Genomic DNA, 23,624 nt, shown 5'->3' with positions numbered 1-23,624 from the left:
CCACAACTAAAACTGCAGTACTTTACTTTAATAGTGAGAACAGAAGGCCTGTTGTGTGCCACTAGGCATCGATTTAAGTGGAACATTGAGGTGATGGAACGCAAAAAATGCAGCTATGATCTACGCAAAGTCACCAGCAGCGAAACTACAATACAGGGACAAGATCCAGACAACTCTCCACCAATAACACACGCAGCTTATGGCAAGGTCTGCACACCATCGCGGACTTCAAAGCTAAGCGCAATGATGCTACCAGCATTGCTGCCTCTCTCCCAGATGAGCTAAATATATTTTATACTCAGTTCGATATCACCAACATGGAACCCCTGAGGAGAGCCACCCCTGCATCTTAGTCATCTCTGAGGCTGAAGTATGCAAGTGTTTCCAATGAGTGGACAGTCACAAGGCTGCGGGACCGGATGGCATCCCAGGGTGGGTACTCAGGATGTGCGTGGCACAACTAGCAGGTGTGATTACATTTTTAATCTCTCCTGCTCCCAGTGTAGAGTGCCCTCCTGCTTCAAAACATCCATCATTGTTCCTGTACCTAAAAAGACCAAGGTAATATGACTGAATGACTGGCGTCCTGTCACGCTCACCTTAACTAGCAAATGCTTTGAGAGACTGGCCAAGGATTACATCTGCAGCATGCTAGACCCCCTACAATTCGCCTACTGACACAACTGATCAACAGATGACACAATAGCCTCAGCTCTACACACTGTCCTTACACATCTGGAGAAGGATGCTTGTATGAGAATGTTGTTCTTGGGTCTACAGTTCAGCATTTAACATCACAATTCCCTCCAGGCTTGACAAGAAGCTCAGAGACCTCAGACTTCACCCTGCCTTGTGTAGCTGGATCCTGGACTTCCTGTCTGATCGCCAGCAGATGGCAAGAGTCGACCCCCTCAGCTCTGCCTCTCTGATCTTCAACACAGGTGTCCTAAGCCCCTCCTTTACTCTCTGTATACCCATGACTGTGTCACCACCCACAGATGCAATCTGTTAATTAAATTTGCTGACGACATTACATTAATTGGCCTTACCTCAAATAATGATGAAGCAGCCTACAGAGAAGTCGTCATCACCCTGACACAGTGGTGTCAAGAAAACAACTTCTCCCTCAATGTCACAAAAACAAAGGAACTGGTTGTGGACTACAGGAGGAATAGAGGCAGACTAACCCCTATTGATATCAATGAATCTGGGGTTGAGAGGGTGAACAGCTTTAAGTTCCTCGGCATCCACCTCACTGAGGATCTCACATGATCTGTACATACCCGCAGTGTGGTGAAAAAAGCATACCACCACCCTTTCACCTCAGAAGGCTGAAGTAGTTTAGTATGGGTCCCCAAATCTTAAGGACTTTCTATAGGGATTACAATTAAGAGCATACTGACTGGCTGCATCACTGCCTAGTATGGGAACTGTACTTCTCTCAATCACAGGTCCTGGCAGAGAATGGTGTGGACAGCCCAGCACGAACTTTCCACTATTCAGTGTGTAAAAAGGACCCGAAGGATTATTGGGGACCCGAGTCACCCTAATCACAAACTGTTTCAGCTGCTACCATCCGGGAAACTGTACCACAGCATAAAAACCAGGACCAACAGGGTCTAGGACAGCTTCTTCCACCAGGCCATCAGATTGATGAACTCACGCTGATACAGTTGTATTTCTATGCTATATTGACTGTCCTGTTGTACATATCATTCATTACAAATTACTATAAATTACACATTGCACATTTAGAAGGAGACATAACAGCGATTTTTACTCCTCGTATACGAATGATGTAAGAAATAAAGTCAATCCAATTCAATGTATCTGAGAGACACTGACAAGGAAAGTCATTCACTACATCCCATCAATGCAGCCCCTATCGCATACAATTATTCTTAAATCAGGGATTTTTACCAAATACTGTACCAGAAGTGCAAATAGTCTAATTGTTCATCACTGAATAAAACATTTATTTTTGCAGTGGTTTAAATTGATATCTTTCAGATCAAAAAGCTCTATTATTCTAGATCTATAATTTCTATTCCTTTAACCATCTAATAAACCAACAAGATGACATCTCAAATGGTTTCTTTTCAAATAAAGTTCAACTATTTCTCATCTTTCTCCCAAATCAGAAACCAGCATTAGGCCCTTCGTTGTTTCTATGCACAGTGCACGGTAAGAACATACTGCACAGCACTAGGCAGAGTATGATGGAGACTCGAAAACAAGGGGAGAGAAAAAAAGTAATTGAAAAGAACCAATTGCAAGGCTTTTGAATATCAAAGTCTCACTTATAGTTAATGAAGTGGCCAAAAGTTTTATTTTAAAACAAATTCCAAGTTGGTGCTTGATCTGTAGGATTGAATCATGTTATGATACTTCCCTTCCCACAATCAAGTAACCTGTCATCAAGATGAAGAGCCATTGAAGACATCAACAATCATATAATGATTTATTTAAGGCCTTTTAAAGACAAATTAAGAAATAAATTCAGCAATACAAAGAGAAAGTATTGTTGCTTCTCAAAATCATGATAACTTGGTTTTAAAATATACACTACTACTTTGTAGGTTAACACAACATGCATTTTAGGTTATGCATACCTTTTTGCTTTTGTGACTTGGGTTCAATTCTGCCACCCGTATCAACAGACAATTTGAACATTCTCCCTCTATGTGCTAGGAGCAGGAAAAGTTCGCTGAGCCCCTCAACCCCACCTTTCAGTAAGATCAAGGCTCATTCACTTTTGGCCTCCTTTCACATTCCCACCTTCCCTTAGTAATACTTCACTTCTATACTCATTAAAAATCTATCCTTTATCTGTCTTAAAATGAAACTGAAATGCAAACTTCAACATATACATGTTTAAGTCCTTGATGGAACATGGACAAAGAAGGGAATTAATCTTAAGATAAAAATAGAGAATGGAGCTGCTACTATATAAGAAGAACTATAGGGTGATTACTGTATACAGTTTACTTGGGTCTCGGCCTGAAACGTCGACTGTACCTCTTCCTAGAGATGCTGCCTGGCCTGCTGCGTTCACCAGCAACTTTGATGTGTGTTGCTTGAATTTCCAGCATTTGCAGAATTCCTCGTGTTTACAATTTACTTTGAAGGTTTAAAAAAAAAGGTAGTTATGGGTTAGTTTATCATCAGAAACTCCAGGTCATGTGCACAATGATAAATAATCCTCTACTGGTCACCTAATGAATGTGACATTTGGCTCTTGGCTCCATATTGGGTCACTGCCCTGGCAAAGGGTACATTTGTTATCACAAATAGCTGTAAATCAGGAATTGGAAGAGAGGGAGCAAGTCACGAAAATTACAAATTAGGGAAATTATTGTGAGCAAATTATTGGAACTATTGATTCTATTGTATTTCTTGGTTCTGTTGTGAATGTCTGTAAGAAAATTAACCTCAAGGTAGTTTATGGTGACATATATACTTTAATAATAAATTTATCAATGATTATTATTATCAACAAATAAATTTACGCTGTAGTCAGAAATGTAGATTAAGACAGATGGTGCAGCACACACAAAATACTGGAGGAACTTAGAAGACCAGGCAGCATTGATGGAAAAGAGTAAACAGTCAACAAAGTGTCTTGGCCCGACACATCAACTGTTTACTCTGCTTGCCCTGCTGGGTTCCTCCAGTGCTTTGTGTGTGAAGCTTGGATTTCCAGCATGTGCAGATTTTCTCTCATTTGAGACAGATTGTGCTTTTTTTTTTCCTCTCAGAAAGCAAGTCTTCGGCTTTCTCTTGCTTAAAAGGGCAGCAGCAAGAACCTTTTTTTAAAATAAAAGAAGAAACCTTTCTTTAAAATTCTTTTTTAGACAAATCCTTGATAAGAAAGGGAGTAGGCATTAAGGCAGAGTTGAGATTCAATCAGCTGAGCCATAATCTTACTGACTTGCAAAGCTGGCTGAAGGGATAGTGTGTCCTGTTCTTAACTCATAAGCAAAACCAGAGAAAAATGTTTAATTCCTGCATGAGGCAACTAGTCCTGGTAGGGAAGGCATTTCTACTTGGTGCAAGTTCTGGTATGGCTTTCAGGTTCTGAACATGACACTTATGATCTTTTAACAGCTGCTTCATGAGTCTGCCAAAATGTTCTCTCTCCTATCAAAAGAAATGTTTAGTAGAGGATGCTGCAGCTCCAAATGAAAACCCGAGGAACTCAGTCTAAGCTAGCTAGAAAAAGATATTTGAGAGTTTATTGTTTGTCTACTATTAAAGTCATTGCCTGGAGTTCACTACAATGCTCAAGAAATCTTTCAGCAGGGCTGGACAATAATTCCTCAAAACACATTGGATGACCTTCTCCACTAAAACAACTAGCTATTATTTTGTATGTTATTTGATAACTCCCACAGAAACGGCCCAGTTGTTGCCAGTGATCTGTGAAGAATGCAAGTTATGCAATTATGGTAGTTCCAGTAAACTAGTAATGAAGCACTGGGTCACTGACTTGAATGTTTATGTTACCTCCAAAACAAAACCTACGTAGGGTTTCCCAAAGGATTAGAAAATAATGAAATTGCTAAAGAATGATCAAGAGAGGATTACCTACTGCCAGTTTATGCTATTCATGTGAATTCAGCCAAAGAACATTCTTTTCACGTGCTTTTAATTTAACCTGAGTCATGAAATTCTCCAATTCTAACCAATCAGCATTGTAATTCAGTATTCAATTGAAATTAACATTCTCATCTTCACAATGAAATTATTTAATCTTAATATACCGTATTTCTCTGAATTCTTATTTCTTGTTATACTTCAAAAGAAGAAATAAGGTAAATGATCTTAGGTTTGTAACTAATATCAACATTTTTAATTATAACTGCTGCACTAGTAAATCAAGAGGCACAAAACTGTCATTGAACAATTCTAAAGCACAGGAACATTGATAATGGCTAACCAGAGAGGGTATGGTCAGAGATGTGGATTGTTTAATGTCAGCAACTGGAAGGCCATTTTCACATTGTAAAAAGGTGAGATCACTACTGTTCAATACCCATTAGAAACCATAAAATTAGTTTTCCATTTTCAAAATTTTTTTTAAAGACCATAGTGGAATTACAATTTTGTGACAATCCATGGATTATATAAAAGGGAGTATCTTATAAACAATAATCGTAATAATATATAATGAGATAAACAAATTCAGTAAAATTTAATTTAGGTTTGTGGGTTAGTTTTGGATCTCATTTTGGATGATGTTGAGGGGGGTGACCTGACAGGGGACAGCCACAGAGACCAGGTCTCTGGCACTGAGCCTGGCGCTGTTGTGCAGGAGGGGAGGAGGGAGAAGAGGAATGCAGTAGTCATAGGGGATTCCATAGTCAAGGGAACAGACAGGAGATTCTGTGAGCCTGATAGAGATACCCGCATGGTGTGTTGCCTGCCAGGTGCCAGGGTATGGGATGTCTCGGATCGGGTCCAGAATATTCTGAAGGGAGAGGGCGAGCAGCCAGCTGTCTTGGTACATGTTGGTACCAATGACATAGATAGGAAAAGGGAGATGGTCCTGAAGAGAGATTTCCAGGAATTAGGAAGGAAGCTGAGACGCAGGACCTCCAGGATAGTAATCTCGGGATTGCTACCAGTGCCACATGCTAGCGAGGGCAAGAATAGTAGGATCAGGCAGATGAATGGTGGCTGAGAGACTGGTGCAGGGGGCAGGGCTTCAGATTCTTGGATCATTGGGATCTCTTCTGGGGGAAGTATGACCTGTTCAAAAAGGACGGGTTACACCTGAACCCGAAGGGGACCAATATCCTGGCGGGAAGGTTTAACAGAGCTATTAGGGAGGGTTTAAACTAATTTGGCAGGGGGATGGGAACCAGAATGATAGAGCGGAGGAGGGGGAAAACAGAAATAAATCTAAGATAGTGAGCAGTAAGGATGTCAGGAAGGACAGGCAGGTGTTATAAGTACTTGTTATACTCCCAATAACAAGTATAGACCCCACCAGATCTGGGAATTTATCCACAATGTTTTTTCCACTATATGCAACACCACTTCCTTCTTGATCTCAAGATGTCTTTGATTTTTGTATACCCCGCCCGATCTCTGAATCCCCCATGTCTATTTCCTTGGTGAATATCGAAGTGAAGTACAGTACATATTATTTATTACCTCACACCTTCCTCTGACTTTAGGCATAAATGTCCTCCTGAATGAGATGCCCTGAGATTCTCTTTAATCCTACTGGCCAAGGGCATTTAATGGCCCTTCTCGGCCTCTCCGATTCACTGTTAAATTCTTTTCTGCCTCCTTTATATTCCTCAAAGGGCCCATCTGATTTCAGCTTTCTAAATGATAAATATATACATTTCTGTTCCTTGCAACGTTTCTTTATCCCAAGGTGATGTTCTGGTTTTCTCCCACACCCAACGAAGTTAGTAAGTTAATTTCCACTGTCAAATTGTGCTTTGTAGTACAAGTGGATGGTAGAATCTAAGAAAGATGATGGAGCGTGGGGACAATAAAAATGTGATCAGTGCAGAATTGGTACTCTATAAATGATGCAGACGCAATGGATCTGATTTTATAGCAAACAGACTAAGAACAATTTTCTCTTGAGGTTCAATTCCTCCAACCTGATGGCATGAACATCAATTTCTCCTTCCAGTAAAAAAAAATCCCTCCCTCTTGCCTCTTCTTCTATTCCCCACTCTGGCCTCTTACCTCTTCTCCTTACCTGCCTATAAACTTCCGCCGGTGCACCTTTCTCCTTCCCTTTCTCCCATGGTCCACTCTCTTTTCAAATTCCTTCTTCTCTAGCCTTTTATCTTTCCCACCTACCTGGCTTCATCTATCATATTCTAGCTAGTCCATCCCCACCCCCCACCCTTCTATTCTGGCATCTTTCCCCATTTCTTTCCAGTCCTGAAGAAGGACCTCAGTCTGAAATAACTGATCATTTCCATAGATGCTGCCTGACCTACCCAGCTCCCCCAAAAATTTGTGTGTGTGTTTCTCTTTAGTTGTACACTTGCAGCACTGAATACCTTTCAGCTCCATCAATAATGTTACAAGAAGTGGAAGCTTAATATTAATGTCATTCTCATGCCTGTGGATTCCAAACACCATTAACACACGTTTGTAAGTATGCAACAAATTGTCAGCAACATTTAATTAAAGCCAAAAATTGCTAGAGGTTTCCTACTTCATTCAAGTTTAACTGAATATATTTGTAAAACTATTGTGAAGATACCAAGTCAGATATAGGCTCAAATTCACTTTTTACTTTTTATTTCATTTTTATTAAGTTTTCAATCATCTTGACAGCATTAGCAAGGCCAACCTTGCTAATGATCTTAGCGGTCTTTGTGACACTGATGGTAAGCCACATGCTTGAACTACTGCAATCATTCTGGTGAGGGTGCTTCCACAGCATTGTTAGTGAGGAATTTCCAAGATTTAAACCAAGAGACAGTGAGAGACCAGAGACACATTTTAAAATCAAATTGGTTTGCAATTTGGAAGGAAAAATACAGAAAGTGCTGTTCCTAGGCTGTGCTTGTCCTTCTTTGTTGCAGAACTCATAGGCTTGTGAGATGCTGGACAAGTAGCTGCAACAGGTTTTTTTCAGATGTTACACATTACAGCCAATGTGCATTGGTGACAGAGGGAATGAATGTTTCAGGAGATGGAAGTAGTGCAAGTTAAGCGAACTTGTGTGTCAAGTCAAATCAAGTTTACTGTCATTTAACTATATACATGTATATAATGTTTATAATCATGTAATGTATATAGAAACAAAACAACTTTTCTCCGAACCAGAGCCTAAAGCACAGTAGTACGTATAACACACAATAACTTATGAAGGCAAGGATAAAATCTACAGACGAATCACACATAAATAACAAAGTAAAGTGCATAAAGGTACAGGACAGATTAACCAGTGACACTTTGAGTAGGATGTGGCAGGGAGTTCAGAAGCCAAATGGCCTGAGGGAAGAAACTGTTTCCCATCCTAATCGCTCTGGTTTTTAATGCATCGGAGTCTCCTGCCTGATGGTAGAAAGTCAAAGAGGATGCTGGGATCCTTAATAATTTTAATAGCTCTGCATATGTAGCACTCCTGATAAACGTCCCTGATGGATGGTAGGGAGACCCCACGATCCTCTCAGCTGTTCTCGCAGTCCTCTGCAGGGACTTCTGTGTCCCGAGTGATGTCAAGCTTCCTGAATGTACTAGTGCTGCACTCATCCAGACAAGTAAGTAGAGAATACTTTGTGATTTGTAAATTCTGGGAAAATACACTGGGATATCAGGAGGTAAGTCACCTCGCAGCAGGATACTCCAGCTATGCTTATAGCTACGGAATTTATGTGACTGAACCAGTTGGTTTTCTGATCAATGGCGAATCCCCCAAGATGTCAATGGCAGGAGAACTTAGTGATGGTAGTGCCATGAATGACAAAGGTAGGTTATTCGACAGACTTGTTTGAAACAGCCACTGCCCAGCAAGTCTAAAGCATGAATGTTATATGCTACTTGTTTATCCATGCTTGGGTGTTCAAAATTTATAATCAAAGTACATATGACAGCATATGCAACCCTGAGATTTATTTTATTGCAGGCATTCACGGTAAATACAAGAAACACAACAGGACAAACAATTAATGTGTAAAAGACAAACTGTGCAAATACAAAAGGAAATAAAAGAAATAACAATAAATGAATAAATAAACAATGAATATTGAGAACACGAGTTGAAGATCTCATAATTCCAGTTTAAGAAGGCACTACTAAAGGCAAGCGACTACTTACCAGTGGTTAGAAAAACAAGAATGTAACTAAATAAATTACTACTAACACTTCTTCCGTAAAAATTATGGTAAACAATGAAGAGGCAAGTGAAAGCAAGGCTGAATTGAGGGTCAGAGCGTGCGGGGTGCGAGGCAAAGTCAGGGTGAGGTCGAGGCGAAGTCAAGGTGAGTGGAGGGAGCAGTCAGAGCTGAGGAGAGGCAGATTTGAGGCCCATGCACCTAAACTGAAAGTGAGGTTTGATCGAGCTAAGCACTCAGGCCAATTTGGAAAGGTCAGGTACAGACTGAAAAGTGGTGGCGGGGTCCAGGCACAGAGTGCATCAATTAACACGGTCCTGGTCTTAGAGCAAGGAATGACCCAAAGTTTGGATGAGTTAAATGCCGGGCCAGGTGGATTGAAAAGGCAGGGAATCAGAACCAGAGGCGAGGGTTGGGTTGGTTCTGCACATTTACTCTTGTCCGCACTACACTGAGGCTGAGGCCTGCTCCAGGCTTTTTGTCTGAGGGCACTGCAATGATTACTCCGCTATGCACTAAATTGAGGCTGAGGCTGTGGCCTGGTCTGGTCCAGCTGCTCAGAGCTTTGTGTCTAAGAACTCACTCTTGTTCTAAATGCTTTTTGCTTAATTTCGTTGTTTGCACAATTTGTTTTTTTTTCTCCCTCTGCCCATTGGATGGTGGCTGTCAACCTTTTTTTTTAAAAAAATGGGTTCTTTTGGGCTTCCTTGAAGAATCCTTGAAAGTGAGTTCATAGGTTGTGGCAACAGTTTAGTGATGAGGCGAGTGAAGTTGAATGAAGTTATCCCGTGGTTCAAGAGCCTGGTGGTTGAGTGGGTAGTAACTATTTCCAAACATGGTGGTGTGGTTCTCAGGCTCCCATACCTTCTTCTAAATGGCAGCAGAGAGAAGAAAACACGGCCTGGATAGTGTGGATCCCTGATGATGGATGCCGCTTTCCTGCGACATCAGCCGATGTGGATGTGCTCACTGATGGGGAGGGCTTCACCTGTGATGGACTGGGCCGTATCAACTACCTGTTACAGGCTTTCCCATTCAATAGCACTGGTATCTCCTCACCAGGCCATGATGCAGCTAGTCAATATGTTCTCCACCGCACATCCATAGAAGTTTGTCAAAGTTTTAGATGGCATGCCAAACCTTCGCAAACTTGTATGTAAAAGTGCTGACGTGCTTTCTTCATAATGGCACTTATGTGCTGGACCTAAGATAGATCCTCTGAACTTATAATACCAAGGAATTTAAAGTTGGTGACCCTCTCCACCTCTGATCCCCTGACGAGGACTGGCTCATGGACCTCTGGTTTCCTCCTCCTGAAGCCAATAATCAATTCCTTGGTCTTGCTGACACTGAGTGAGAGGTGGTTGTTGTAGCACTACTCAGCAAGATTTTCAATTTCCCTCCTATGTGCTGATCCATCACCACCCTTGATTTGACCAACAGTGGTGTCATCGGCAATCTTAAATATGCCAATGGAGCTGTGCTTAGCCACACAGTTATAATTGTAAAGTAAGTAAAGCAGGGATCTAAGAATACAGCCTTGTGGTGTATCTGTACTGATGGAGATCATGGAGGAGATGTTGTTGCCAACCTGAACTGACTGGGATCTGCAAATGAGGAAATCCAGGATTCAATTGCACAAGGGAGGTATTAAGGTCAAAGTCTTGAAGCTTATTGATTAATTTTGAGAAGATGGTAGTATCGAGTGCAGAGCTGTAGTCAATGAAGAGCATCCTGATTTATGCATCTTTGCTGTCCAGATGTTCCAGGGTTGAGTGAGGGGCCAATGAAATGGCATCTGCTGATAACCTGTTGTGACAGTAGGAAAATTGGAGCAGATCCAACAGATAAAAGTTGATATGTTCCATCATCAAGCTCTCAAAGCACTTCATCACAGTGGATGTAAGTGCTATCAGATGATTGTCATTGAAGCAAGTTACCATGTTCTTCTTGGGTATTGATATAATTGAGTCCTGCTTGAAGCAGGTGGGTAGCTCTGACTGCAAAGCAAGAGGTTAAAGATCCCAGTGAACATTCCAGCCGGCTGATCAGCATAGGTCTTCAATACTTGGCCAGATACCCCATTTGTGCCAGATGCTTTCTGTGGGTCTACTCCCCTGAAGGATGCTTTCACAGCAACGTCAGAGATTGAAATTACAGGGTCATCGGGCCTGTGAGAGTTGATGTTTTTATGGTCAAAATGAGCACAAACAGCATTGAGTGCAGTATACAATCTCATATTTACTAGGGTTCTTTAGTGCCATACTTGGTCAAAAGCTGCCATGTTAAGAGCAGTTGCTCATACCTCACTTCTAGAGTTCAGCTTTTTGATCCATCAATACAATAAAAAAAATGTCACACTTCCATATAAAAATGGTTCACCTGCCCGACAAATAATTCAAACAACATATAAAATAATTTAAAATGTTAAAGGAAGGACCTATGTCAAAACTACAATAAGAACCACAGGGGTGGGGCTATAATAGATGACTTCCAAGGACAGGGACAGCAAACGTTTTTAAGTGCGTATAATTGGCAATAATTTTCTCACGTGCCATGGCATTTGAGCAGGGACTATCACTAATTAATGAGTTAGGGACAATTATGGTGAAGGGGGAGAAATGGTGAAGAATGGAAAGGTAGCCAACTTTGATGGTATCAGATGCAGGTTTCCCCCGCTATCCGAAGGTAGAGTGTTCCTATGAAACGGTTTGTAAGCCGAAATGTCATAAAGCGAAGAAGCAATTACCCTTTACTTATACGGGAAAATTTTGTGAGTGTTCGCAGACCCAAAAATAACCTACCAAATCATGCCAAATAACACACAAAACCTAAAATAACAGTAACATATAGTAAAAGCAGGAATGATATGATAAATACACAACCTATATAAATTATAAATACTTTTCCACAATCATTACTGCACTGTTCTCCGTAGCAAAAATCTCGCGCAAGCGCCATCGGCAGAAAATCTCACGCAAGCGCTGTTGGCAAAAACACTCTCTCCAGTAACCTTTAAGCTATGAAGCTGCCAAATCATACCAAATATCACATAAAAATACACAGCCTATATAAAGTAGAAATAATGTATGTACAGTGTAGTATTGCTTACCGGAAATGGGACAGTGCTGAGCACACTGATGGTGGTGTGTTAGGCTGAGTCGGAGGTTGGGTGGTGTAATGGCCCCCACCCTCCAGGCCGCCAAGCGATACATTGCCGCGAGGCACGCAGGGCTCCAGTGGTAGCCGGGAGGCACACAGCACATCTTTAAGAAAAAAGCTGAAACAAACATGCTAATTAATTAGGTGCTGCCCAGCACGTAATTGTCGGCCCAGATCAGTGCTGATTGCATCGCCTTTGATCTGGGCCGACATTTACGTGTGGGGCGGCACCTAATTAATTAGCATGTTTATTTCGGCTTTTTTCTTAAAGATGTGCTGTGTGCCTCCCGGCTACTGCTGCATTCTCTGCAAATCGGTACAGTATCTGTCCGCGGCCTGGGTGTTGGGGTGGTGGGACACTGGGGTGTCATCTCGTTATCTGTTTCCATTACAGCAGGCAGCTCATCTTCTCCTATGACTGCCCGCCTCAATGTCGAAGGGCAAGGTTCGTCGTCTGCTGTGGCTGATGTGGAAGGCTTGCTTGACTGCTGAGCCTCGCGCATTTTTCTACCATACAGTTCTTTGTAAGGACTGAAACCATTCTGCAAATATCCCCTAAACCGATGTGCCCTTTCAAAATTAAAGTCGTACTTTATCATTGCAGCGAAAATCTCACATAGTTGCTTCACTTTCGCTACTGCATTCGGTTTCGATTGTTATCCTTTCCTCTTCCAATTGCATCAGCTCTTTATCTAACAGTTCTTGGTCATGGGATGCCAAAACCTCTTCAACATCATCTTCGTCAGCTTCCACAAGCCAAACTCACTTAGTCTTTACTTCCTTCACCACGATCGAAACGCTTAATTATGTCTCGTTTTACGCTAAGTGTAACACCCGTATGAGCTCTTTCAGGCTTTTCCGACACCTTAGAACTTACCTTGCTAACGGCTGCTTAATGCAACGTGTTAAAGCAATGCAGTTCCGAATCCGGGGGAGAGTGGTGCTCGGGGGACACGCTGCCTTTTATCGCGTGCTGAATTTTTTTCGTAACAGTGAAAACACCTTCTGAAAGCGAAAACAGGGTACTAATGTAGGTCTTTCGTAACAGTGAGGTTTTGTAAAGTGAATGTTCGAAAAGGAGGGGACACCTGTAGTAGCTCACAAAAGTTGAATGGGAGAGGATGGCTTACATGAAAAGTATCTGGGAATTAGGAGTTTTTTTTTAATAATTGCGATAGGAAGAATTCAAGACCAGACTGAATAATAGGACTGGCAAGATTAAGGCATCTTTGCTAATGAGATACCTAGTCAGAAAATAGTGTTCTATGTCAGGCAGCTGGGATCAAGAGAGAGTTCTTTAAGTATAAGGGATATCCGAGGACACTTAAGGAGGAAGTTAAGAGGGCAAAGAGAGGTATAACTACCCCTGGCAAATAAAGGAGAATACAAGAATCTATGAGTATATTAAGGGGAAAGGGAGAGATAGGGAGAGAGTAGATCCCCTTGAAGATCTATGTGTGGAGCCACAGGAAAAAGTGAGGTTTTAAGTAAATATTTTTTTTCTACCCTGGAGAGGGGCATGGATTGAAATGAGTTCAAACAATGATACAATGATACCCTGGAACATATTAACATTATAGATTTAGTGGCAATGGAGGTCCTGAAATTCATCAAGGAGTTATATCTGACCAAATGTATCCTAGCATGCAAACACAAGATACTACAAATGTTGGAAGCTGTAAGATTTGAGTCAGGATCTTTCAACTAGATTGAAAGCTAGAGAGGAGATAGCCAGTATAAAGAAGTGAGGAGAAGAACAGGGTAAGGATTGGCAAGGATGTCCAGATGAGGATGGGTGATATGGAGATTGAGGAAGGAAGAGTGGAGATAGCAGTTGAGGCTGGGAGGTGATAAATGGAGGCAGTAAAGGGAAAGGAATCTGTTCGGAGAGGTGAAGCATGGAGACAAATAATAGAGGTCAAGACAGAAAGGAACAGCCGTGGGAGGGAAAGGATAGGTGATGGGTACAAGGGCAGAAAGAGGTAGGGTAATGAGGGCTGGGAAAATGGTGCAGCTAGGAGGAGGAACTGGGTAGATCCAGAGGAAGGGTGTGGAGTAGGTTACCTGGAACTGGAAAATTCAATTTTTGTGCTGTTATATAGAACTATTTCTTTTGTAAATTTCACTCTGAATTTGTGATCAAAGTTAGTAGAAATGTTATTGAAAGGAACAATTTCAAACTTGCTACTCACCAATAAAGGCAAGTGACAATTGAGTGGGAGCTTTCTCTGACATACCCTAGGATGTTATGGGAAGCTAGGAAAGAAATTGCAGTGCCCTAGAAGAGAATTTTGGTATCCTCCTTAGCTAGAGTTGAGATAAAGAAGGGAGGAGGCTGGCTAATGTACTCTTATTTAAGGAGGGCTACGAGGACAAGCCAGGGAATTTGAGAACAGAGAGGGTAACATCAGTGCTCTGGAAGTTGGGCAACACTAGGAGTACAGTGTTCATTTCTGGTCTCCACACAAGTTTGTGGCTGCACAAGAAAGAGTGAGAGGACATTCACCATGCTGTTGCCAGAGGACTTTATAGTGAGTAATTGAGTTGTTGGGGTTACATTCCCAGGAGTGAAGCAGGCTGAGGTGTGACAGGACAGAATTATATAAATCTATGAGGCACAGAGAGAGTAAATTGTTAGAATCTTTTTTCCTCATGGAAATAGTATTAAAAATAAGAGGATGTAGGTTTAAACTCCGAGTCAAAGTTGTACATTACAGAAATTGACTATTTCTGTCCATGAGAGGCAGGAATTTCAGGATTTAAAAAACATAATGGCTGATAAATGGAATCAGACACAATCAGTATGTTTAAGAAATATTAAGACAAGCACCTGAATTGGCAATGAAAAGAGTGAAACAAATTTAATGCAGGCAAATAAGATGGTATGGACAGGCAAAAGTGGTCAGTGTGGATGTGACAGGTTAAGGGACATTTCTGTGCTGTACAACTCTAAGCAATTTCAAGGAAAGTACACAGCTCAGGAGGTCGGGACTGAACCTGGGTCATTGGAGCTGTAAGGCTGCAGCTCTACTTGCGGTGTCAACTCAGATGCTAAAAGTGTTATAATGCACTGCCACAGGTTCCCAAATATTCAACCACCAAAAAATTTCATAACATATGCCAGTGACAATAATCCAGATTTTGACTCAACCACTAGCAGAAAATATTCATGGTTAACTTAGAAAATATAAATTGAATCCATTTAGTTTGTAGAATAAAGTATACTGTCATGTGTGACGCCACGAGACCCTGGGAAGAGCAGTGTGCCCCCACAAGTGGTGGGAGTTTGGAGGACCGGTTCGCGGAAACCGATCAGAGGCTCACAGGGTTTAAAGGTACAATCGGTGGGAACCTGGGGTGTGTGTCTGCCCTTGCCTGGGTACCGGGTTCACCGCGGAAGAAGGATCGTACCTGGAACGGAGGGGTCACAGTCGGTGACCACAGCGGGATTAGAAGACATCAAAAGGTCTGCCCGAAACCAACTGCGAAAACATCAAAAGCTCTGCCTGAAACCAACTGCGTCTCTCTCTCTCTATATATATATATATATATATATAACAGTACAACAACAGTGATTACTTCGAACTGCACTAAACTGAACTGAACTCTGCTTCACTTAAGACGGATCATTTTACCCCTAGACTGCGATACAGCTTGATTGATTCCTATTACCCTATTTCTGTGTATATGTGTGTATTATCATTGCTAACCTGTTACATTTACATCCTTACGATTAGAGTACTGTATTACTTATTTCTTTAATAAAACTTTATTAGTTCCTAGTAATCGCAGTCTCCAACGAGCATTTCATTTCTGCTGGTTTGGCAACCCAGTTACGGGGTACGTAACATAAGTGGGGATCTCGTCCGGGATTTTGAACACCAAAATTTGGGACTGGGTAAATTGATTGGGTTAAAATTCCCAAAAGTAAAAAAAGAGGGCAAACAGCAGAAATGGAGATTGAGGAATTTCTAAAGGCGCCAACCTTGGAGGCATTAGAGGATGCCAGGAAATCAGAATTAGCGACTGTTGCAAAACGGTTGAATCTTTTTAAGGGGAAGCCGACAATGAGGAGAGCGGAGATGCACAGAGCTATCGCTGAGCATTATGTATCTAAGGGTGTGTTTCCCCACGGGGAGCTGGAGGCGGTGTCTATGAGCAAATCTGGTGGAGAAGCAGTGCAGCTGCAGATGGAAAAGTTAAGACTCGAGCATGAGTTCCGAGTCAAGCAGCTAGAATGAGAAGAAAGGGAGAAGCAATTAGAACGGGAAGAGAAGCAGTTAGAACGGGAAGAGAGAGTAAGGCAGCTAGAACGAGAAGAGAGAGAGAAGGAAAGGGAGTTTGAGCTGGAGAAGTTAAGGATGGCGCTAGAGAGGGGACAAATGCCGAACCAAGGTGGAGGGTTCAGGGCGACCCAGGAGGTTAGGTTGGTTCCCCCATTTGAGGAGGCCGATGTTGATCGGTACTTTCTACATTTTGAAAAAGTCGCTACAAGTCAGGACTGGCTGAGGGATAAGTGGGTTGTTTTGCTTCAGAGTGTGCTGAAAGGGAAGGCTCAACAAGCTTACTCGGCATTATCAGCAGAAGATGCCCAGAGGTATGATGTAGTGAAAGAGGCTATACTCAGGATTTATGAGTTGGTCCCAGAGGCATACCGGCAAAGATTCCGGAATGTGAGGAAGCAGGGGGCTGCACATATTTAGAGTTTGCCCGTGAGATGCAGATGTATTGTGAGCGTTGGTGTGCCTCGAAAGGGGTCACTGGAAATTATGACAGACTGCTATAGCTAATACTGATTGAGCAATTTAAAGGTTGTGTCCCTGAAGGTATGAGGCCCTATCTAGATGAGAAAGAGGCAGAAATCTTAGCCACAACTGCTAAGTTAGTGGATGAGTACGCGTTAACACACAAAGCAAAGTTTACCCCAAGCAAGAGCTACCAGGAGGGTAGTCAAGAGGGAGGAGAAAGTCCCCCGTCAAAGCCAGAAAATAAGCCGGGGACTAGTGAGAAGGATAAGGAAGACAGGAAGCAGTTTGGTAGGAAGTCTCCTGTGGTCGTATGCTATAATTGTGGGAAAGCCGGTCACACTGCGTCCAGGTGTTTTGCCCCAAAGGAGGAGACGGGGAAAGAAAAAACGACGGTTCCGACTGGCTGTATTGAGCCGACAAACAAACCGCTAGGGGAGAAGAGATCTGATAGAGTTCAGGAAGGGCGCGAGAAGTTTATTTCAGCCGGATTGGTGTCGGTGAAGGAGGGGTCAACCCCAGTTCCAGTATGGATCTGGAGAGACACTGGAGCTTGTCAGTCATTGCTCTTAAGGAGGGTGTTAGACTTTAGTTCAGAGACCAAACCTGGGGAAGTCAGTGTGATAAAAGGCATTGGGAAAGGGACTGAAGCAGTACCTTTGCACCAGATACACCTAAAAAGTGACTTGGTCTCCGGACCGGTCACGGTAAGGGTGAGGCCCAAATTACCGACGGAAGACGTGGAGGTCTTACTCGGTCACAACCTTGCAGGTGGAGATGTGTACCCAGCAGTAAAGCTGACAAGCAAGCCTGCCAGGACTGAGGACCCGACCATAGACTCACAGGTTTATCCCGTTTGCGCAGTGACTCGGCGCATGTCCAGAAAGGCTGCCGAAGCGAATATAGATTTAGCTGAGACATTTTTAACCAGCCTTGTACCAGGAGGGGTTAGAAAGTGAGAAGAAGGAGCATAGTGGAGCGGAAGAAAGTGAGGTAGATTTATCATTAGCGAGGAAGGAATTTATACAGCCACAGGAACGAGACGAGGAGCTGATGGTTTTGACGGAGACAGCTCTCTCCGAAGCAGAAATAAAAAGGGAACCAGTGGGCTATTATGTGAAGGAGGGAGTACTGATGAGGAAGTGGAAACCAAGTACCGTGCCCGCAGATGAGGCATGGGGGGTGGTACACCAGGTGGTAGTGCCGAAAATTTATAGGGACGAGATTTTTAACCTGGCCCACAAGATACCCCTCGGTGGACATTTTGGGGTGAGGAAAACAGTCGAAAGGATTATGAAAGAGTTTTACTGGCCGAACATGAGGAAGGATTTTATTGAGTATTGTAGACGTGAGCCGACACAGTTAGAGCCTATTAATATGTTAAAAACTTACCACGATCAGAAAGTAGATCTAGTCGGTGTGATCACGAAAATTAATGGGGTTGGGGTGCCAAATGATAAGGGGAAAATCCATCCTGAAAAGATAAATATGGTGCCGACCAGATTGGAGAACTCTATTGTTTTGGCCAACTTTGCTGATAAGGTCTCTCACTTAACCCCTGAACAGAGCGAGCCGCTGATAAAGCTAATTAACCGGCATGCAGATGTATGTCCGGATGTCCCGAGGCGATGCAAGGGGACAGTACATGATGTTGCTGTCACATCAGACCAGCCTATTAAGCAACACCCCTATAGGATGAACTTGGAGAAGGGCAAGCTAGTGGAGAAAGAAATTGAACACACGCTAGCCACAGGTATTATTAGGCCATCCAAATCGGAATGGGCGTCTCCCTGTGTGGTTGTCCCAGAAGCCGATGGGAGCATACGATTCTGTACAGATTACAGAAAGGTGAACGCCATCACAAAAACTGATGCTTACCCCATCCCAAGGGTAGACGATTGCATCGATAAAGTGGGGAGAGCTAAGTACACCACAAAGATCGATTTGCTAAAACGGTACTGGTGTGTTCCTTTATCCGACTGGGCTAGAGAAATCTCAGCATTTGTCACTCCATCCGGGTTATACAAGTATAATGTTTTACCTTTTGGCATGAAGAACGCCCCAGGGACCTTCCAAAGGATGATTAATTCAGTGATAAAAAGGTTAAAGAACGCAGAAGCGTATATTGACGATTTAGTGGTCTGGAGTGACCAAGCTCTTGCTGAAGAATGCAAAGTTTGTGTGGAACGATCTTTGTCAACAAGCCTTCAAGAGTCTGAAGGTGATTCTGTGTCACCACCCTGTATTGAATGCGCCTGACTTTTCAAAACCCTTCTCCCTAGCAACAGATGTATTAGCCAAATAGTTGATGACTACCTGTATATTAGTGTGTATCTTATAATGTGCATTCATGCCCATAATTTTTACCCCAGTAAAAATCCTTTTAAGGGTTAGGGGTGTCATGTGTGACGCCACAAGACCCTGGACAAAGCAGTGTGCCCCCACAAGTGGTGGGAGTTTGGAGGACCGGTTCGCGGGAACCGATCAGATGCTCACAGGGTGTAAAGGTACGATCGGTGGGAACCTGGGTGTGTGTCCGCCCTTGCCTGGGTGCCAGGTTCACCGCAGACGAACGATCGTATCCGGAATGGAAAGGTCACAGTCGGTGACCACAGCGGGATTAGGAGACATCAAAAGGTCTGCCCGAAACCAACTGCGAAAACATCAAAAGGTCTGCCTGAAACCAACTGCCTCTCTCTCCCCAACGGTACAACAACAGCGATTACTTCGAACTGCACTAAACTGAACTCTGCTTCACTTAAGACTGATCATTTTACCCCCAGACTGCGATAGAACTTGATTGATTCCTATTACCCTATTTCTGTGTATATGTGTGTATTATCATTGCTAACCTGTTACATTTATATCCTTACGATTAGAGTACTGTATTACTTATTTCTTTAATAAAACTTTATTAGTTCCTAGTAATCGCTGACTCCAACGAGCGTTCCATTTCTGCTGGTTTAGCAACCCAGTTACGGGGTACGTAACAATACATAAAATATTTTTAAAGTATTTTTATGGAACTACCATACATAGGGCATCAAAATAAGCACACTGCTTTGAAGTTCCCATTCCTTTAAGTTATCATAGCTAGCATTTACCAACACTCCTATAGAATTCAAGGTCTACCTCAAGCCATATTGCACTTATTGAATTAAAAGTTTAAATGGGGCAGGGGGAAAAAAATCAATACAGTGCTTTTTAGAGCTATGTTTTTGATCTCATGGACTGAAAGCTCTATGGCTTCAAGCCAAAGAAAAAGCACTTTAATGATTCTCCTTTCTGCTGGATCAGCAAATCCTTTTTTTCCCCTCTCAGGTTCAGATCAAAATAAAAACTCCAGCCAACCACTTTTGACCGTGACCAGCAGCAGTCTACTGAGGAAAAAACTAAATAGCAATTCAAGAACCATTGGGTTCAAAGGCATTCTGGGGAAAGTACAGAGACTGATTTGATAATGAATATCTGATTTTCACATTGCAACTTGAAAGTGGAAGTTTCCCTGCAATAAATCAATGTGGTAGCTCAGACAAGATACGATACTAGAGCAGGACAATTGTCAAAGTTAAGGTTTATGTCCATTAAAGAATCGTAGACATTATCATTGACTGGAGCCTGATACCATCACTATATTAAGGAGGTACTTAAATAGGGAAGGATATATACCCAATGTGGGCAACTATGATTAACATAGACATGCAAAAAGGTTGGTAGTTATGTAAAGGGCTGAAGAGTCTTTTTCTGTGCTGCATAACTCAGTCTAGAATCAAAGTCATATATCAAAGGTTTGAGGTAATTTAACAGCATCATGGTTCCAGAGGGACAGAGAGATAAGCATGCTAAAAGAAGCTTTCATGCAAGTGTTCTAATGCTTCTCTCAACTTCACAATGAACAACTGATTGGCAAACTTCTTATTTGAACATCTCAATATTCTTTTAGGTTTTACAACTGCAGAGTTGTCAATTCACTGTCTTTATACATGCTTGAGGTTTTTGTAGGAACTGAAGTAGAAAGCAATGCCTTATAGCAAAACTGTAACTATGACTGAGTGAACCAACAGACCAGTGAGCGAGTATTAAAACTCAAAAACAAAATCTAAACTAAAATCATGACCAAAGTGTCCTGATGGGCCAAATGATCACAACAACATATTTGTTGACAAAGAAAATGGAAGAGCCTCAGAATTATATTGGGTCAAATCAAATGGTTAAAGATCTTCAATTCTAGGAACACAAGAAAAATCAAGTACACAAATGAGGTCAAACCAGTTATGGAGACCACTTCTATCATTTACATGGGAAACACTGAATGAAATAGGAAAATCCAAATTAAATTACACTCTTAGGCTAATCACCAACCTGTTGATTGTGGGCGAAGTGGCGAAAGAATAGGCCAGGGCTGATCATCAAATTTGATCCATTCACTGGGGACAGATGCTGTTTCCTTCATGGACACTGTGCTATGCTGATGTTGAATTGACGAAGAAGAATCATGAAATGTATTATCCTGATAATTATAATCTTCAAACAATGTACCCGAGACAGGGGAATATTTTCTGTGGTCTCCAACTGTAGGTCAAAAAGTGTATTTTCACATTGTCTGACAAGTTCTACTAATCTTATGCACAAGTAACTACATACATCAGTATACAGAGTTTAATTTTAAAAGCAATTTAAACAACTTAAACAGCCCATAAAGTTGGCACCCAAACCAACTATTCAAGTTTAAACTTGAAGTCCAGGACAAGTGAAATGATAGATTCACTTTGAGAAGAATACAACATCAAAAACAAGGAGGTAATACTGATGCTTTAAAAGATATTGGTCATACCACAATAAGGTATTGTGAGCAATTTTGAGCCTCTAATCTAAGAAAGGATGTGCTGGCATTGGAGAGGGTCCAGAGAAGGTTCAAAAGGATGATCAAAGGAATGAAAGGGTTAATGTATTAGGAGTGTTTGATGACTCTGAGCCTGTATTCGTCAGAATTTAGTAGAATGAGGAGGGATCACATTGAAACCTATCGAATATTGAAATACCCAGATAAAATGGACATGGAGAGGACATATCCTATAATGTGCAAGTCTAGAACTAGAGGACACATCCTCAGAACAGAGGGATGTCCCTTTAGAACAGAGCTGATGAGGAATTTCTTTAGCCAGAGGGAGGAGAATTTGTGGAATTCATTGCCACACACAGTTGTGGAGGGCAAGTCATTGGGTATACTTAGAGCAGAGCTCAGTAAATTGTTGATTAGAAAGAGTGTCAAATGTTACAAGGGAAAAGGCAGAAGAATGCTGTTGAGGGAAAATAAATCAGCCAGGATGGAATGGCAGGGCAGACTCAATAGGCTAAATGTCCTAGTTTTGCTCTCATGTGTTAGGGTATAAAATTAAATGAGAGATGAAATGAACACAAACAATGTTAAAAAAAAGTCTAGTCTGTTCAGAGAATTAATTTAAATTCACCTGACACACTGCTCATAATAGTCTAAATTTTCCTTATCACTTTATGAATCTGATAGTGCAAGTGATAAAAATAAATATTTGCTCTATGCAATTTTGTCCCATTTAAAATCATCAATATGCACAAAATGTTATTTGGATATAGAAAATAAAAACATTCTCTACAAATTAAATATGGTATAGTGGATTCTGGTTAATTGGGACCACAACATTTTGGCCTAATTAAGCACCTGCCCCAATTAGCCAAAGTTTCATGGAAATAGTTAAGGTATTAAAAAATGACAAACTACCATTTAACTGAGTGACAAATTATGTACTTAAATGAAATACAATACAAATTAGAAGACTAGCAATGTTACTACAGTTACATAAAACTGTATTAGTTTCCAACAGTTATTGACAGAGGAATTCATCCAGTGTAAACTGCTACATTCATTTGACTGAAAATGAACAAAACCGGCACACCTTAATAAAATGCTTCAAATCTTTGTAACATTGAAGATGATTGTCAGTACTATCGAGTTTTTTTTTGAAGTTCCTAATTTCTTGAAGTAGTGAAATAGTTTCATTTTCATTCTTGTCTGGTTGTCATCTCCAAGCCTGAATGCTTGAAACTGCAGTGAGTAAAAGTTCTGAATTGTCTTAACTGCTTATTTCTCACCAAATATCAGTGACAAAAATTACTGCCCTTTACACACAGGCGCACACAACTGACGCTATTTAAAAACTGTTCACTCTAAGCATGGTATTGTCAAACAGCCACACAAGTGCACGTCTGACACTAGTTAGAAACTGTTCGGCAGCAGTCTCCTGCCCTAATTAAGCAGTATAGAGTCCCAAATAAGCAAAGGAAATCCTGGCTACTTTCTCAATTAGCTTTTATTCTTTAAGAGTTGTCCCAAGCAAGCAGCTGTCCTGATTAACCACTGGCCAAATTAACCAGAATCCACTGTATTTTGCTGAACTGCAGTATATTGGACGGGTGGAATTCAGGCACGTGCTCAAATAAAAGGTGCATTTTCTTTTTTTAAAAAAGAAATAGCAAGCCATTTTTTTAAAAAATGAACCAAGAATCCTGGGAACAATTGCTGCATTTTTCAATGGTGCGGTTTAGGAGAGAGAACGTCGAGGGGAACATCGACTCAGACCATGACAGGCATGCATCGGACGCTTTCGTGCCTTACAAGGCACAAATTGGAAGTCTGTGTGGGGCGCCACTCCTCTCACAGACACTAGAGCAATGTGTGATTAAGTGCCTTGCTCAAGGACGCAAACACGCTGCCACAGCTGAGGCTCGAACTAGCGACCTTCAGATCACTAGACAAACACATTAACCACTTGGCCACGTGCCCAACACAAACTTGAAATAAAACAGGAATAAAATGGCACAGTTGAAATAAAGCTAAAAACAGTGCAGTGTTGATTGATAA

The 23,624-nt window shown here is 41.7% G+C and overlaps 1 protein-coding gene across 2 annotated transcripts in view; it reads right to left on the bottom strand.

Moving 5' to 3' along the window:
• ston2 (stonin 2) overlaps positions 1 to 23,624 on the bottom strand; it is a 148,608-nt gene that overhangs the window by 98,912 nt on the left and 26,072 nt on the right. For both annotated transcript variants that reach the window (XM_072273103.1, XM_072273095.1), the window contains one exon: positions 21,089 to 21,298. In XM_072273103.1, the coding sequence (XP_072129204.1) occupies positions 21,089 to 21,298 (210 nt within the window). The remainder of the gene's footprint in view (positions 1 to 21,088; positions 21,299 to 23,624) is intronic.

The sequence above is a fragment of the Mobula birostris genome, chromosome 1 (assembly GCF_030028105.1).
Source record: "Mobula birostris isolate sMobBir1 chromosome 1, sMobBir1.hap1, whole genome shotgun sequence".
NCBI lineage: Eukaryota > Metazoa > Chordata > Chondrichthyes > Myliobatiformes > Myliobatidae > Mobula > Mobula birostris.
The sequence above is the reverse complement of the archived record's forward strand: the minus strand, read 5'-3'. Positions and strand labels throughout refer to the sequence as shown.